The 15,862-nt window shown below is 45.9% G+C and overlaps 1 protein-coding gene across 1 annotated transcript; it reads left to right on the forward strand.

The window, feature by feature from the left end:
• The first annotated feature begins 1,846 nt into the window (after positions 1–1,846).
• LOC125939997 (male-specific histamine-binding salivary protein-like) lies at positions 1,847–15,361 on the forward strand. Its single transcript, XM_049655639.1, has 4 exons — positions 1,847–2,014; positions 10,687–10,766; positions 14,199–14,285; positions 15,064–15,361. The coding sequence occupies exons 1-4, from the start codon at positions 1,962–1,964 to the stop codon at positions 15,213–15,215; spliced, it is 372 nt and encodes a 123-aa protein (XP_049511596.1). The 5' UTR covers positions 1,847–1,961; the 3' UTR covers positions 15,216–15,361.
• The last annotated feature ends 501 nt before the right edge of the window (positions 15,362–15,862 follow it).

The following is a 15,862-nucleotide window of genomic DNA, read 5'->3' on the forward strand; positions in this document are numbered from 1 at the left end:
CACTTCTTCGATGTCGTTGGCATCCTTGTTTAGGTACCTTGCACAAACAGTAAGCTGTTCGATTCCAGCAATATACGTAGTTTCCTCAGCAAGTACGGAGAAGTAGCTTCAGTGTTTACTTTTGCATCTATAGGCTTTCTTTGATAATTTCACCACAAATTTCTATAATTTGGTTTTGTACATCTGGGCTTAAATACGAGGCATTACTCGGGCAACTTTTCAAATGGTTCTTCAGATATCTCCACAATCAGATCGCATGCGAAGAAGCGCTTTGAAAATACCACTATTTCCAGCTGGGGCTTTGCTTTAATCGATAGGGCCACTGTCCTTATGGTCACGGAGAGCCAGACTTTGTCGGCGGCAAAAAAAAAAAATAACTGTCTCAATAATAGGCCGCTATAACTTTCTTCTGTTTTCTCTGATTTTACTTTGCCTGCCCTGGTCCAGCTGATCGATGACATTGGGGCTGCTTCCTGAAAATGTTTGGAGAAATTTATCAGCTGACAGTCACGGTGATATTTAGTATTTTCGTGTATGAAATATTGCGAGCGCGTGCTTCCATCTCTGGAACGGCGTGAATACGAGGGCTCCAGTTTGGGCTTGTTGGCCCAAGTTTATAAGAACATTAAACCCGTAAAGTTCCAGAATTGAAAATCTAAAGCACGCCTTTGGAAATGTCAGTGCACCTTTCGCGTCAAAAGTTTATGAGAATTTTATGCCCACAAAGTTCGGAATTGAAATCCATGCGGCCGCTGCGAGATGCCGCGACGCGCCCGCTCGCTATCGAAAAGCCCTTGAAACTTTGTGCTCGGATGGGGATCCTCGCGTTGTGTGACTCCAAGCGCAGAAGCGTTGCCACGGAATCGAACCCGATTTCGCAATGTTCGTGCCGAAATGTCTTTTCGAGCGTGAAAAAGACATTGTAGACAAAACCCCGATTGATTCCCGGTGCCGGTGGTTGTTTTGGTGGGCGCCGGGAAAACATTTCGGGGGGGGGGGGGGGGGGCTGAAGCCCCATCAGCCTCCCTCCCCCGCCTGGCTACGCCCCTGGAAGTGTTCAATTCTATGATTTCCGGATACTAATATGGATTCTCGTATGAGTTATGGCTAAAATACACACGGTTACTCTACTCCGTGTCACAAACTCCTTGACATTCAGCAAACTCGTGCAAAGATCGTGCTAACCTACCACTAACGAGAGCTGGCTGATTGTTCCGGACAAATGAGCACGGCTCGCCCGTTGTGAGCTTCTAAGCTTTTCATGACGCTTCCGCTCCGTCTATAATGCGCGGAAGGGTATCAGGCGCGGACTATGGAGGACCACTTTATCTGTTTTGATTGGCTGACGTAGCCCATAGCTTTTTCAGCACTGCGTGAAGTTGAAGAGACGGAGATCTTCACCGTCACGTGGCCGTCATGCGTGTCTGCGAAGAGTGTGTATAAAGACATAAGAAAACTGTGTAATGGATGCAGAGGCAGAAATTTAATTTCATCTGAATCAATAAACGGCTATAGTGAAATGTAAGCAGGTCAGAGAAAAAGAAAGAAAAATGCGTCAGTAATTACAGAAGCCATACCTTGATTTCAACTGTGCCTAAAATACCATCTTTAAACTGTCAGCTTTCACAGACGCGTCATTATCCTATAACAATCACTTAGTAGTTAAACGTATCGTAAACCACAGGTTCCAAAAATTTACATGTTATAGGAAAAGCGAAATATATTGACCAGCTCGTTGAAAAGGCCCTAGCTCTTTCTAGCAACTGGGCATGTTATTTACTCAACGTATTGTGAAAAAGTCTGCACAGTAACCCAACCCTTGAGGTCATTTTGTGTTTCAGACCTTGAATCAATCAAATACGACACTATATTTTCTCATAAGGTCCACGTACAACAGCAACCTTCCTTGGGGTGAGGAATTCAAATGTGTCAACGTTCGAGCTGTCAGTGTGAATTATACAATGATGACCGTGGAATCGGAGTTTAAATTCAAGAATAAAAGCGGGGAAGATATGTGAGTACGGAAGATATCGTGTTTCAACTTGGCAGCTGAATCTTGAGTATAAAGCCATTTGTTGTTGTTGCCTAGAATAAGTGTTTGATTGCATTTACGCTGAGCAAGTGGTACAGTAATGAATAGTGTACCAACATTTCTTTACAGAAAAGAGCAGCTGCTCCGCCACTTCTCGAAATGCTAGAAATGATGTCGAATAATGTGGCCAGGTAGTTGTGAGTCATGATACGCTGTCGTTATCATTAAAGCAAAAATAAATCTAGTGCTATTGGTTGTGGCTGCCGCTACCGCCTCGGTGCCATCTGCCTTTCTCCGGTGAGCCTCAAAGAATTCGAGCCGTTTATGCACCTGCCAACAGCAGCGCAGCTGAGCCAGCCTACGTAGAAGCTGGTTCGTCGCATGGGCCGGAATTGTCAAGTGTCAGCGCTATGACGAAGCGGTCCAACAGGTTTCTTTCATGATGGCTTTGACTTGGAGTTACTTACTCGCGTAAAGGTGCCTACAGCTGAATAGGTCATCGGGAGGACTGCAGTGTACACTTAGTAATAGGCCGCGCATTTTACAGTGATGTATGTCATTGTCAATTTTGACCGGCATTCCTAGAAAACGAGTTACTAAACAAAATAACTCCATCTCCCGCTAAAGGGAACCTTGTGTGGATGCGAACAGCGGGGACATGGCTAGCTTGAGCGGGAGATGTTTTCGCGGCCGAGTGCCCATCGCGGCGCTGCACAGGAGAGAGAATGGGGCGCGCGCTGCATCATTTTCATACCGCGGAACTACCGTGGCGCCCCCAGCGGAGTATGCAGCTGTCGCACCACCTGTCGAGCGCGCCGCTCCGGAATCCTAGAGGAGAGAAAGGATGAGCCTATTAGAGAAGAGAGAGGGGAGGGGACGCGCATGCGCTGTGGGAGTGTGGCACGCGGGCGCCGCTCCGTAGAGTATTCCTAGAGGAGAGAAAGGGGGGAGCGTAGGGGAGGAGAGAGAGGGGGAGGGGACGCGCATGCGCTGTGGGAGTGTGGGACGCGGGACAACAGACAGAGCCGCCGGCAAGAAATGCTTTGCATTTAAAAGAATGTAACAATGCGACTAATGCCACTAACAACTATAAAGAGCTAGAGCAGTCAATGTGCTACTTCAAAATACGCGTGAATTATAAGTATCCTCAGTATAGAAAATATAGCTATATTTACCATAAAATGTCTATTAGCCCGTGCACTTGCGGGTCAGATAGAGCTTTCTGCCTGATTTGTCAAACTGCACGCCCAGAAAAGAGCTTGCGCACGCATGTGCATGTTCCGTAGTTTTATAAAGCATATTGAGCGCTATTATGGCTCCCTGCATGCGCAGAATAGCTAATGATGAAAGGTTCTCGACAACGTTATTGTGCATGTTTCAGGGAGAACAGCATTAGGAGCCAGGAAATTGGTCGGTTATGTTCATTTGCGCGTTTGTGTGACACAGGTAGGTTCAGAAAAGGTTCGACGTGGCGTGATTACTATTTCCAAAACGTGGTACCGAATGAAATTGAAATCTTGCATTTTCGAACCAAAATTCTATCCGCGGCATTGCGGCCATCATGGTTTTCGAACCCTCCCGGGCTTTGCTGACAGTGGATGTGGCAGCATTGCCGAAGAGCTCACACAAAGAACATCAATCATGGGGCCCCATAACGTGAATATATTCTAATTTGTTTTACAGCGAAGCTTTCAAGGGCTAACTCTTCGATGGTCGCGTTAGGCAAAAGAAAAAAAGAACTCTCATTGGCCGTATGTTGTATGTGCGAGTGAAAGCGCGCTAGGGCGAGGGACGCGCTGCTTTCACAGGGAGCGAACGCACGACGGAGAGCAAACGCGACTTCCCAGTGGAAGGGGAGGGGTGGGCGAGGAGGGCATCGAGGCACCCTAGACTGCGCGTGTGCGTGCCCGCTCTCCCACTTCGGCGCATGCGCGCAGCCCTACAGGCCTCTGCCGCCTGTGCCGCGGACTCTCGCTGGGCTCTCGCCAGCCTCTGCCCTAACAGTGCCGACAACGACGTTTAGCCGTTCCGTCACGTAGCCAGCGTTTTGACAGCGGTTGTGTGCGGTCGAACAACCAACGCGCACAACTGTTGTCAACGGCAGCGGTGTTTTTCCCGCGTTCGCACCAAACGCGCGCAGCTTTGGTGACGTGTTTATGAAGAACGCGCCAACCTTTGCCGTACACCCTATGGCAGTGAACTGTAGTGACCATAAGGCCATGGTCCCTGTGGGCACTAAATAAATGAAAACCACCGGATCATATATATTTCTCATTCTTTAATATTTCAAATAACCCATTACACCATCTCAACTTAACAGTCATAATTGGAAGTACGTAATTCCCACCACAGTACAGCTGCGCTGGTCTTCCATCTCCACCCCAGTGGAAGGGCTGACAGTTTTATTGCGATAGCAATTATAATGACACTCAAAAGCAGATTTCTGCCGTCGGCGTCGCCGTCGCCGTCGGCGTGAGGTTCCGTATGACGTCAATGGAGATTAAATCGTGGTAGGTGGATAAGTGGTTCTTGAGGGAAAGGGAAAGGTTGGCGCTATCTTCTGCAGCCCTTGAGGGAGCACGGCTCAGCGCCGCCGATGATGATAAGTGGTTCTTGAGGGAAAGGGAAAGGTTGGCGCTATCTTCTGCAGCCCTTGAGGGAGCACGGCTCAGCGCCAATCGTCGCCGCGCGCCGAACGCTGTATGTGCGAGTGAAAGGGCTCGAGGGGCGCGCGCTTTCACGGGGAGTGAACGCACGGCGGTTAACAAACGCGCGTTCTGCGCCGAGCTTCCTTAAGGGCTGCAGAAGTAGGCGTCTCTTTCCTCCTTTACAATCACCATATATGTAGAGCAAACGCGCCTTCTTCCGATGCGCGAGAGGCCGTGGGGGAGGAGGGGGGAGGGGGACGGAAGGGAGGCGACGTTTAGCTGCGGCACCAAGTGCCTATTTATATCAGAGGCTCCGGCAACAGTCACCAACGCCGCACGCATTTTGAGCGAACGCGGGCAAAACGCCGACGGCTTCGACAACAGTTCTGCGTGTTGCCGGTGCTGCTGCATGTCCAAGTTTATGCAGTTGATAAAACTACTATCCTTACTCCGTATAGCTCTCTACTAATTTGCTATCGCAATTGATGCTTCGCCTTTCAGGTGAAACTGCGACAACTTTTTTTATTACAGTTTCCTGACGTCAAATTAACGTAACCACCACCCAGAGCATTTGGCACTAACCCGCTGCGTAGTTTGAACAGGCTAATCAAACGCTAGGAGGTCACTTTTGTTTGTTTTCCTAGCGAATGGCACTATCTACATTGAGCGGTTTTTATTGTGATAGCAATTATATGGACACTCCAAAGCAGATTTCTGCCGTCGTCATCGCCTTGAGGTTCCGTATGACGTCAATGGAGATGAAATCGTCGCAAATTTGGCGCTGAGCCGTGCTCCCTCAAGGGCCGCAGAAGATAGCGCCAACCTTTCCCTTTCCCTCAAGAACCACTTATCATCATCGCCACGCGCCGAACTCTGTATGTGCGAGTGAAAGGGCGCGTGGGACGCGCGCTTTCGCGGGGAGTAAACCCACGGCGGAGAACAAACGCGCGTTCGGCGCCGTGCTCCCTTAAGGGCTGCAGAAGTAGGCGTCTCTTTCCTCCTTTACAATCACCATATATGTAGAGCAAACGCGCCTTCTTCCGACGCGCGAAAGGCCGTGGGAGAGGGGGGGGGAGGGAAGGGAGGCGACGTTTAGCTGCGGCTCCAAGTGCCTATTTATGTCAAAGCGTTGTGAGGCGAGAAGGTGGTAAAGACTTCCGACGCTGCTCTTGGCGCTGAGCCGTGCTCCCTCAAGGGCTGCAGAAGATAGCGCCAACCTTTCCCTTTCCCTCAAGAACCACTTATCATCTGGGGCCGTATTCTGAAACGTTCGCCTAGGCGAAATTTCTTTTTTCGCTTTCATGCGTGCGCGCTGATTGGCTGGTTGAGCAAAATTGAATGACGTCCGGCTCAACCACCCAATCAGCTCATCCAATTTCGCTAAAACAGAGAATCAGCGTACGCCTGAAAGCGAAAAAAGAAATTTCGCCTAGGGTAACGTTTCAGAATACGGCCCCTGCTCGACGACGGCCCGTGCCGCCCCCAGAGGCTCCGGCAACAGTCACCAACGCCGCACGCGTTTTGTGCGAACGCGGGCAAAACGCCGACGGCGTCGACAACAGTTCTGCGTGTTGCCGGTGCTGCTGCATGTCCAACTTTATACAGCTGATAAAGCTACTATCATTACTCCGTGTAGCTCTCTACAAATTTGCTATCGCAATTGATGCTTCGCCTTTCGGGTGAAACTGCGACAACTTTTTTATCTTCTGTAATTGGCTCACGAGAGGCGAGGAGCACGCTGAAGTGGAGGGGGTTTGAGTGCGGTTGACCTAACGCACTGTATGTAGATAACCGGATGAGGAGGGTGGCGCCGGCGTCCGCGATTGGTCCGCTTCCCTTTGCGTAGCTTGAGGTGGCTAGTCAAAAATCGCGGCGGCGTGCAACGGAAGGTTATAAATGTCACTAGGACGTATTTTCAGCGAAGAAGACTTGGCAGAGCGATGTCACATACGTGCCAAAAGGGCTCGGGAATGTTACACTGTCTTGCAAAGTTTTTTATTATACGCAAATAAATCAACTCTCTGAGTTGCCAGTGCCAGAGTGATCAGTGGGCTGCCATCGCCTATTCCTTTCGGAAAGGAGCAGTCTCCGGCTTTTCAGAAAAAAAAAATTCAGTGTGTTCGGCATATTAATGCATCTTTAACACACGCACGTGATTTTGACGCGTGTGCTTTCGCGGTTTTGTGGCGTCGTGTGACAAACAGGCGAAGGGGACGCTGCCCGAAAACGTTTGACCAATGGCAGAGGGATAATGGCGAAGAAGGCGTCGAATGAGAAATAATTTTTGTTTGGTCTAATGTGCATATTCAGTGTTTGACGTAATAGTTCAGCAGAAACCCACTAGGTGGAGAGAAGTAAGTAAAGGGAAAATGAGACATCCGCCCAACCATAGATTGCTACAAAGGAAACCCATAGGGGTTTCACGAAAGAAAAGCCTCGCAGTTGAAGAAAAATTCGTCCTTGTCCGGGACTCGAACCCAGGACCAACGCCTTTCCGGGGCAGCCGCTCTACCATCTGAGCTAACCAGGCGGCTAGCAGATGGCAGGGCGAAGTCGAATTTATCAACAACTCGAAGCACTTCAATTAGTGTGTACACGTCATACCAGATCGAGAGTTCTCGCGGTTTCCGGGGTTCTCGGGACGTCGCGTTACCGACAGGCGAAGTGGGAATGGTCCGAAAATTTTTGATCAATCATGGAGGGCTGATTGGAGAATTGGAATAGCTGTACGTTATAGCACCGCTGTAATGAATCGCATTATGAATCTATGTCACCCTTATAGATGTGCTGGTGGCTAGTTTTGTTCTCTTACTGAATTCTGACAATAAACAAAAGCTACTATTGCGTTCCGTATGAGCTGCAACCCACGAACGATGCCCAAAGTGCTCTCAAAGTGGACCTGGGGGTGCGAACGCATGACGCACTTGAGAAAAACAAATCATTCATGAACGCCATCGTACTGAACATGATGTACCCAACTTGCTACGAACTCTACTGCAAGAACTACAAGGTATACTTAAAACCCAGCGCCTCAGGGTGGAAGTGTGACGGCACCAAGCTACCTTACGCGCAAGAACCTACTAAAGAGCAGTGCGAGTCCCGGCTGACTAGCCCCGACCCTGATGACCAGTTCATGCTTGTGGACAGGGTGCGACGAATGACCATGGTCCACGGATTTCTGGACTGAAGACGCCACCCATCGAAGGCGAAGACTCTCGCCTGCTCATTTCTTTATGAAAGTTCATTCTTCCGCCGTTGAATTTAGAAAATTTGTAGGCGCAAATCCAGCCTGAAAAGGCTGGATCCCGATATGCAATTTCCTGTTCTAGGTGGAATTCCACGCCCTCATACATGCCTGATACACAGACTGCGATAAGGCGTCGCTTTCACGCGCAAATATTTGCACATCATTGGACGGACAGACTCCCCGGAATGTTCAGTGTGTGGTGTTATAGAGACTATAGACCATGTGCTCGTGGTGTGCCCTGAGTATTCGCACGAGAGACTCACACTGGCAGCGACATTGAGGAATTTATATAATAGACCACTGTCGGAGGACCTCTTGCTAGGCGCAGGGCCACAGAGTTGGCAGACACTAGAGGCAATGCGTGCTTTTTCACGTTTCTTAGGCGACACGGGCCTGGACTCACGCTTGTGATACGATTTATGCAATGTGTCCTTTCACCGCGTTCCTCCCATTATCATCCCCCATTGTGACCCTCTTTCTTCTCCTCTTCCCCTTCTCTTACGTAGAGTAGCAGGCCAGAGGCTCTATGTTGCGGCCGACCTCTCTACATTTTCAAATCAATAAACTACTTCTCTTGTAGGCGCAAGTTGGAATCAGCTAGCGCAAGACAGGGTAATTGGAGATCGCAGGGCGAGGCCTTCGTGGTGCAGTGCACATAAATATTGGTTGATGATGAGGATGATTATTCTTCCGCCGCTTGAGGGAAAAGTGGAGAGGGTTTTGCGATTCCAGGAATCATTGAAGAAGGAAGAGACTAAGGAACTAGAAAGCATTGCGCAACACGATTGAAGCCAAACAAGTCAGCCCAAGACGGGATCGTTACATCAGAGCGTGCAATAGGTTCTAGTGCCCTCACTTTGCAGGAATAGCCAAGGCAGAGCATCTGAATTAGACACCAACAAACTACTGGAAACCAAGCACTCTCGGCCAATACGCTGAGTCTCAGAGGTCATGTGCTGGGCCGACTTTTCGAGGGAAAAACGACAAAACTGGCTTCATGGATAGTTGGCTTGCCAAGACTGGCTTCGGGACTTAAAGCATTTCGTAGTTTTTTAGAATCCCATCTGTAAGCCGTGATCACTAAAAGACGCAGAGGGCAGGCAACGTTCACTGAAAAGTATATGGCTCACAGTTTAAAAAGGCCGAAACCGGGCACATAGCGACATATAGGTTACATGTAACCGTGCATGCGATTCTTATTACACATGCATGAACAGTTCTGGAGCGAATTTTCTCTCCACGGCATTGAAATACTTTATTATGGGTGCTGCTTCAATCCTTAGAACAGGCGCATGCCCTTCTTGCTTAACATATAGTCGAGCTTGTCGCGAGTCCCCGTAATCTCCTACTGGTGGCTTTCTCTTGTTGCGAAAATATTATTCAGACAGTGCTTTACCGACACACATGCTTTTGTATGCCGGTTCTGTGCCGCTTTGCGAGCCGTCACTGAATACCTCGTCACGTGTTCAGCGGTCGCCACTGCGTCTTTGGGAAGATAAGAAAAGCCGATGATTCTCGTATAGATAAAAACAAAATTTCGCTTGTAATATTTTTGCAAGACATTCGCTATATTCTAAATTAACTTTAGGTGTTACTTCTTCGTTACGAAAGCACTGTCAATAAAAAAAAAACAGTCCGAAAACTACTCTGCGCATGTACGAAGATGTGAGTAAGAACAGCCGTATGGTGAATTTTTGCTCTGCCATATTAACTTATTTTTAATTGTGCGGTTAAAGGAACTACTTAAAGTACCTGATGGTATTAAGGCGGCTGTATTAGTTTTCATCACGAGCTTTCAAAGGCCGACTGCAACAAAATTTCGGACCACGCAGAAAACCTAGGTCAGACAGCGTAGATGTAGAGAAGCCTCTGTACAAAGCTTTAAGTCTGCAATGTGAGTTTATGCGTCACGCGAACCTTGAAAGAAATAGAAGATTTTTATGCTGAAACAGAAAAAAAACTCTGGTATTACCACTAGCCCGCAACGACGCTTGGCTCAAAACGTTGAGAACCGGCACGGCTACTCGGCGTTACCTCAGAGATTAGGTGGCACCCATGGTTGCCCGCGGTGCAATGAAAAAAAAAAAAAAAAACTTAGAGGCGACTTGCAGGGATCTGCGTGATATCCGCTAGCAACCGGATTCACACGTCGTCTGCTTGGATGCCATTCAATGGCTGCTAATACGAAAATTAGACAACTGGCAAGCCCCGCAGCTGTCCCAAGACTTCTTTAATGGTATGGAATATGCCACTAAAACAAATTTACCCGAAGTTAAATTTTGTTGCATTTGGCCATGCCTTGCTTTGTGAGTGTCATACATGGTACACTAGCGCAGTTATCAGAACACTCATGTCACTGGCATGCACCGAAATTTTTAAAGGTAGTCTGCCTGTTGGGCCACTGTCGTTGGGCGGCAGGAGATTCTTGCAAAACGTATCAACTAAGTGCGATCTATGCTCAGCGCCATTAATTCTGCGACACACAATTGAGTGAAAAAGCAAAGAAATTTAAACATACTCAAGATACATTATCGTCAATGAATCATTTTTTGCTAGTTTTATGTCTATGCTATTGTCGAATGATAGTTTGCTCTTACCTGCGGTGACTGCGGTGATTCAGGACAGCGATCTTCAATTCCAAATCACCCGAGGCCCGACCATTGTTTTTGGTCAGGCAGCTATCAGCCAGCTTTTTGTCTTCCGAGCAATATTGTTTTTAAACTGGCCACTGTCTTACGACTGGTTTTCCTCATTTGCAGATATAATATTACGGATACGGTCAAAACTGTGAGCACTTATGGTTACCAGACAGCGAACGGCATTCAGTACACTCTGCCTAGTAAGTAATCTGTTAAGAAATTACGTGCAATGAGGCTACGTAAGCAGGCTTACATTTGAAAAGCTTGTTCGCGGTAAATGCCAAATCCGTCATTAAATATCCCATGTTCATTTGCACGTAATTCATATTTTCTGTTGTGGTCATTATTTTTGCGTTCACGTCAATAGCGTATCCCGTTATCTACCAAAACTGCACTCTTTTGCGTGTCATAGAAATACTTTCTTCCTTTGAGTTTGTGCTATTAACACTCTATTTTCGATTTGCTGTGCTGTTTAGAAAAGGTGGTAGTGCCCAGAGAAAGCTTCATTACAACGAAAACCGGCGTGGTCGCCCTGAGTGAAGTTACGGCATTGCCACCTGCTCTACGGCCAAGGAAACAGAACAAGAGAATACAAGGCTTAATATAGGCGACATTCCAGTGATAAAATTTTAATGATTTCATTTTGCTCGACCTGCAACGTTTAACGTCCTATTGGTATACATCGGCGCTTGACACTCAATATATAAACAGAAATGTTCCCCCATAACTGCTTGTCGATGTCTAACGTGAAAATACACAACAGAAGACGAGAAGTGTTCAGAAAGACAGCACTGAATACTTATCCCCACAGAACTGTGCAACAAAGTAAAAAAATAATAAAATTACAGGGGGCCACACGCAAAGCAAATTAATCGATACATTTTCAAAATTGTTTCCAGCGAGATGCGCAGTTGTAGTGCTTCCTCGCCAGGCATCTCGTCTTTTACCACCGCCTTTGCCACTGAACCACACAATTCGGCGAAATTCAAGGTCGTAGCAGAAAGAAAAAGCAAGTTGAAAGCCTACATTTTACCAGCATTGACCGTATACATACTAACGGACACTCATGTTTCAGTCACTATGAATCGTGTCAAAACAATAAGTGAAGTGGTACCTGCGCCGGACAAATATGTCAAGTTAAGAAACAGAATATTGGTTTGACAGGCGAGAAAAAAGTCATGTCTTTTGCGCTGTTCGGCAATATTATGCGCCAAACCAATGAATAAATCTTGAGATGCAAGTCAACAACATGTATAGTGTTTTTTTTTCTTTGTGTGTATGTCGGTGTTTTTCTGCTAGAAATTATATCGTAATGAGCGTCCAACGAGATCAGGCAAAGGACTTTCCTAATATATACGCTTGGTAAGACGAAAGGCTAACAGGTATGCGAACCTCAAAAGTTAGAAGGCAATCTTTTTGGTATTTTTTTTCTGAAGGGTTAGGCACTAAATCCAAGCGATGTATTTCTTAAAAGAAGGCATGGGACTGATTTTAATGTAGAAGTGATAGAAAAATTTAGAATTTGGCGACGTCATGTATTTGCGGCGGTGAGGGCATAACGAAGAGTGGGCAGAAACTATTTAAATAAATCTAGTGGTGACGTACAAAATACGTGAAGCATTATAGCTACCCAACATTTTGAATCAAAGAAACAAATCACAACTGGAAAGGACAAACATGGACTGACGGCGATATGGCTGTTTATTTCTCGTACCTCTTCTTGCTTCTCTTGTTTTCTTCTTTCAACCCAGTCACATCTTCGTCATTGTGTTTGCGGCGTGGACACTTCTCATTTTGCGCTGCTTTTGTATGGACCCCTCCTTGGTAACATAAGGCGTTTTTTATGTTACTGGACTCAACCTTCTTGGCTTTCGTGATATATTCTCTTGATGACACTTTGTTATTTGGCCCTTTTGGTGAATATGTAAGAATTATTTAATGTAGCTTTGGAGCTTTCGAGCTGACTATCTACAAGGAAAAGTTTCCAGGCTCCATATTGGGAACTTCGGCACAATGTTTGGCTTTCAATATTTTCCTTATCGAACGCTTTTACTGGTCTAGTTGCTACTGAGATTATAGAGCTTTTCTTATCAAGATTTTGTCTGCTAATTCGAGAAAATGATCGAGTAGGTAGCTATGAACTGTTTCCGCAAGTAGCAAAATGGGATTGCAGTGAAGTCCAGTGTGTATGTGCGCCTGTGGTGCTTCACAGCTGCTTTCGAGTACAGTTCCCACTGCGTTGGTTCAAGTTTACAGATATTCACATCATGTGTAATCAATGTGTCAACGTCTGTGACTATGAGTGCAATAGGGAACTAACCGCTAATTTTCCTTCTTTCCTTCCCTCCTCTCTCTCCCTGTCTTCTGTATGTTCCCCTTTCCTATTCCTCCGGTGTAGGTTAGCCAACCGGACGTTAATCTGGTTAACCTCCCTGCCTTCTGCCTTTCTCTTGCTTCCTTCCTTCCTTCACATCATGAATGAACACTCTGATAAAGCGCCTTCTTCAGGATGCTAGGGCGGGATGAATTTCAACGCCATTACTTTTTCTTTAGGTCCAGTTTTCAATTTCTCAGCTAAAAACGCTGGTACATTGTCGGAGGCGATGACTTTTGCATGCTAGAAGAACTGTCGCTGCATGAGGGAGACAACTTTGCCAGGCGCGCTCACCGAGAAAATTCATTATTTATTTTAGCAAACCTCTGTCGATAATTGCACTGAAATCTTCTTTTACTGACTTTGTGGCGTCCATTCTGGTGGAATAATCAATTAAAACCAGAAGACCTTGTGTTTTTCATACTCTCCCTTCGTTTTTACTTACGCAAAGTACAGGTGCACTATTTCAAACGGTATGCCGAATTACAAAGGAGTCGTCATCTGTTTATCTCTTGGTCGGCCTTTAGCTCTGGTTCGTTGACATATAATGGAAATCCTTTATATAGCCGTGCACATCCTACTTAATATTTTCTCATGTAAGACGTTGGCTAAGCTTCATGTGGGTTTTCGGACATTCGTATTGTTCTTGGTTCAGGGTAGCCATGGCAAAGATACAGTATTTTTCGGCGACTTTTCTCTCGATTACAAACTTTCCATGCTTTGGCGTCACTTGGTGACGTATTTTGTAATTATTCCTTTTGGATGGGGTATTCTGAGAAATTAGGGACCTGGTTTTCGGTGAAGGGCTTAAAATACTGACCAAGAAAGTAAAATTTGAAAGTAGCTCAATGCCATTACAACTGCCAGGGCCTCGTTTTTCCGTCGTGCTCCAATGTGCTTCGGAACTGCTGAATGCGTCAGATGTTGGAATAGCCATCAACCCATGTTTGTCTCTTGCGAGAAGAAAAATAACAGCAACCATGGCACAAAAAGGTAAAGCTGCAGATGGCTGTTGAAATGCTGACAATAATGCTTTCCACGAGGTTGTAGCCGCTTAGATCGCTTTCGGTAATGGAAACTTTCGTGCAGCTCATAAGAAGGCCTGTTGCAACAACAAAATTGACCAAGTCTTAGGTCAATATTGATCTTAGACACATATTGATTGTGTGAAGATGTTCGCATACTTAGGTGCTGCGAAATTGTCTGTTAATATTTGAGCTCTAAGCAATCTAACGTGCAGCTTGTCATTTTGCGATAGATGGAACGACCCTCAATGACACGGTCATTTTCACGGACGCCAAAACTTGCGACCTTCTCAGCGTTCCCTATGAGAACAACGGATATGGTGAGTAACGCAGAATGACACAAGTGACTGCATTTGGTATTTTCTGCAGCAATTTTGATCTTGAAACCTAATAGGCTCCTTGTTTCATAGTCGAGAAGAAACTTTCGTTTGTTGCATTGTCGTGTAACTGCCAGAATGACACTCACTCTTTCCTTTTGGCTACCGTTTACGTAGCCCAAAAATGCTTTATATTGTATAAAGTTATTTTCTCTTATTTTCCATCTCGTGATCACCAGTGTTGGAAAAGGCCTTGTTGTGAAATGTTCAGTACTGACGTGAAGGATGTCTAGTATTACCGGAAGAGCGCGCTTTCGGCGTCGCACGAGTGAGAGAAGAGAAATTGCGAACTGATATGCGTCACTTGCGGCCATAAGGTGCATTTAGAGTAAAGAAATAACAGAGAAAATAGTCGTACGTTAAGCTGACGTGGATTACAAAGTATCGGCAGATACGTGGAACTTGGTTATTGTCGTGCAGGGGTCAATGAAGCGGCTCTCCGATTGGGTGAAGTAAGATGCTAACTAGTATTTTCCCGCCATTACACTTACTGTCTTTCGTATGTGCAGGGCAAATAATTCCTACGGCAAAGAGGAGGTGTTTCCGTTTTAAACACCATAATCGCGTCGGCAATATAATAAACTATCGAGCTCAAGAATGATTGTAAGCGTAAGGTACAATGGAAGCGGAGGTAGACTGATGGAGTGGCGTCTTTATGGCTTTTGTGCTAATCACGAATCTTGTAGTGCTGCAAGTTCAATTAACGCCGTCCTTATTTCAGGGTGTGAATTGTGGGTCAACGAGCGATATCTTGACGACATTCCTGCCTGCTGCTACTATTTCTTTGATCTGTTTTGCGCTAGTGCTGGGAACTACACTGTTTATGACAAGGACAAATGCGCGAAGATGCGTTCAACCCCAGAAGCTTGCTGATAAGCGTACTTCTTCGTATTTTTGGAATTGTAAACTGCGTGCCATAGACCTACTCGAATAACATCGTTTGTCAATAAACTATGTCATGTTTGAATATAGCTTGTTTCGAGATTTTCTTTCTCTACACTGAAATAAATGCCTTCTACAAAAACTCAGTTGTTTGTATTCATTGCAGTGTGATTCCAAGGAAGAAAAAAAAAAGAACTCGGAATAAACTGTACGAAATGTAGTGCTGTCTTCATTTGCGTGTTGGTTCTCTGTGTTCTTGTTAAATGATATCATGGGATATGGCTGATGATAAACTGAAAACAAAAATATCATTCGGTATTTTGTTTTTAACAGGTTATTAGCACCTCGATGACGTTGTCCTAAATGTCTTAAACTACCGGTGAAATATTAAAGCGAAGCTGTTAGTCTCTAGATGGTCGAGATATTTCACGGCGTTGTCCTTGCAAAAAAGCAAAAAAAAGCAAAAAAAAAACAACAAGAAAATCAACAATTACAACGAAAAGTGCATTCATTCTTTGGTATAACGCATACAACATGCAGTACAGCATTCATCTTAATAAAGAACAAGCATAAAACAAGCATCGAAGCAACATAATTCATGATAAGGCACTCCTGCTGACAATGCGGCGAAACCTGTA

The sequence above is a fragment of the Dermacentor silvarum genome, chromosome 9 (genome assembly GCF_013339745.2).
Source record: "Dermacentor silvarum isolate Dsil-2018 chromosome 9, BIME_Dsil_1.4, whole genome shotgun sequence".
Lineage (NCBI taxonomy): Eukaryota > Metazoa > Arthropoda > Arachnida > Ixodida > Ixodidae > Dermacentor > Dermacentor silvarum.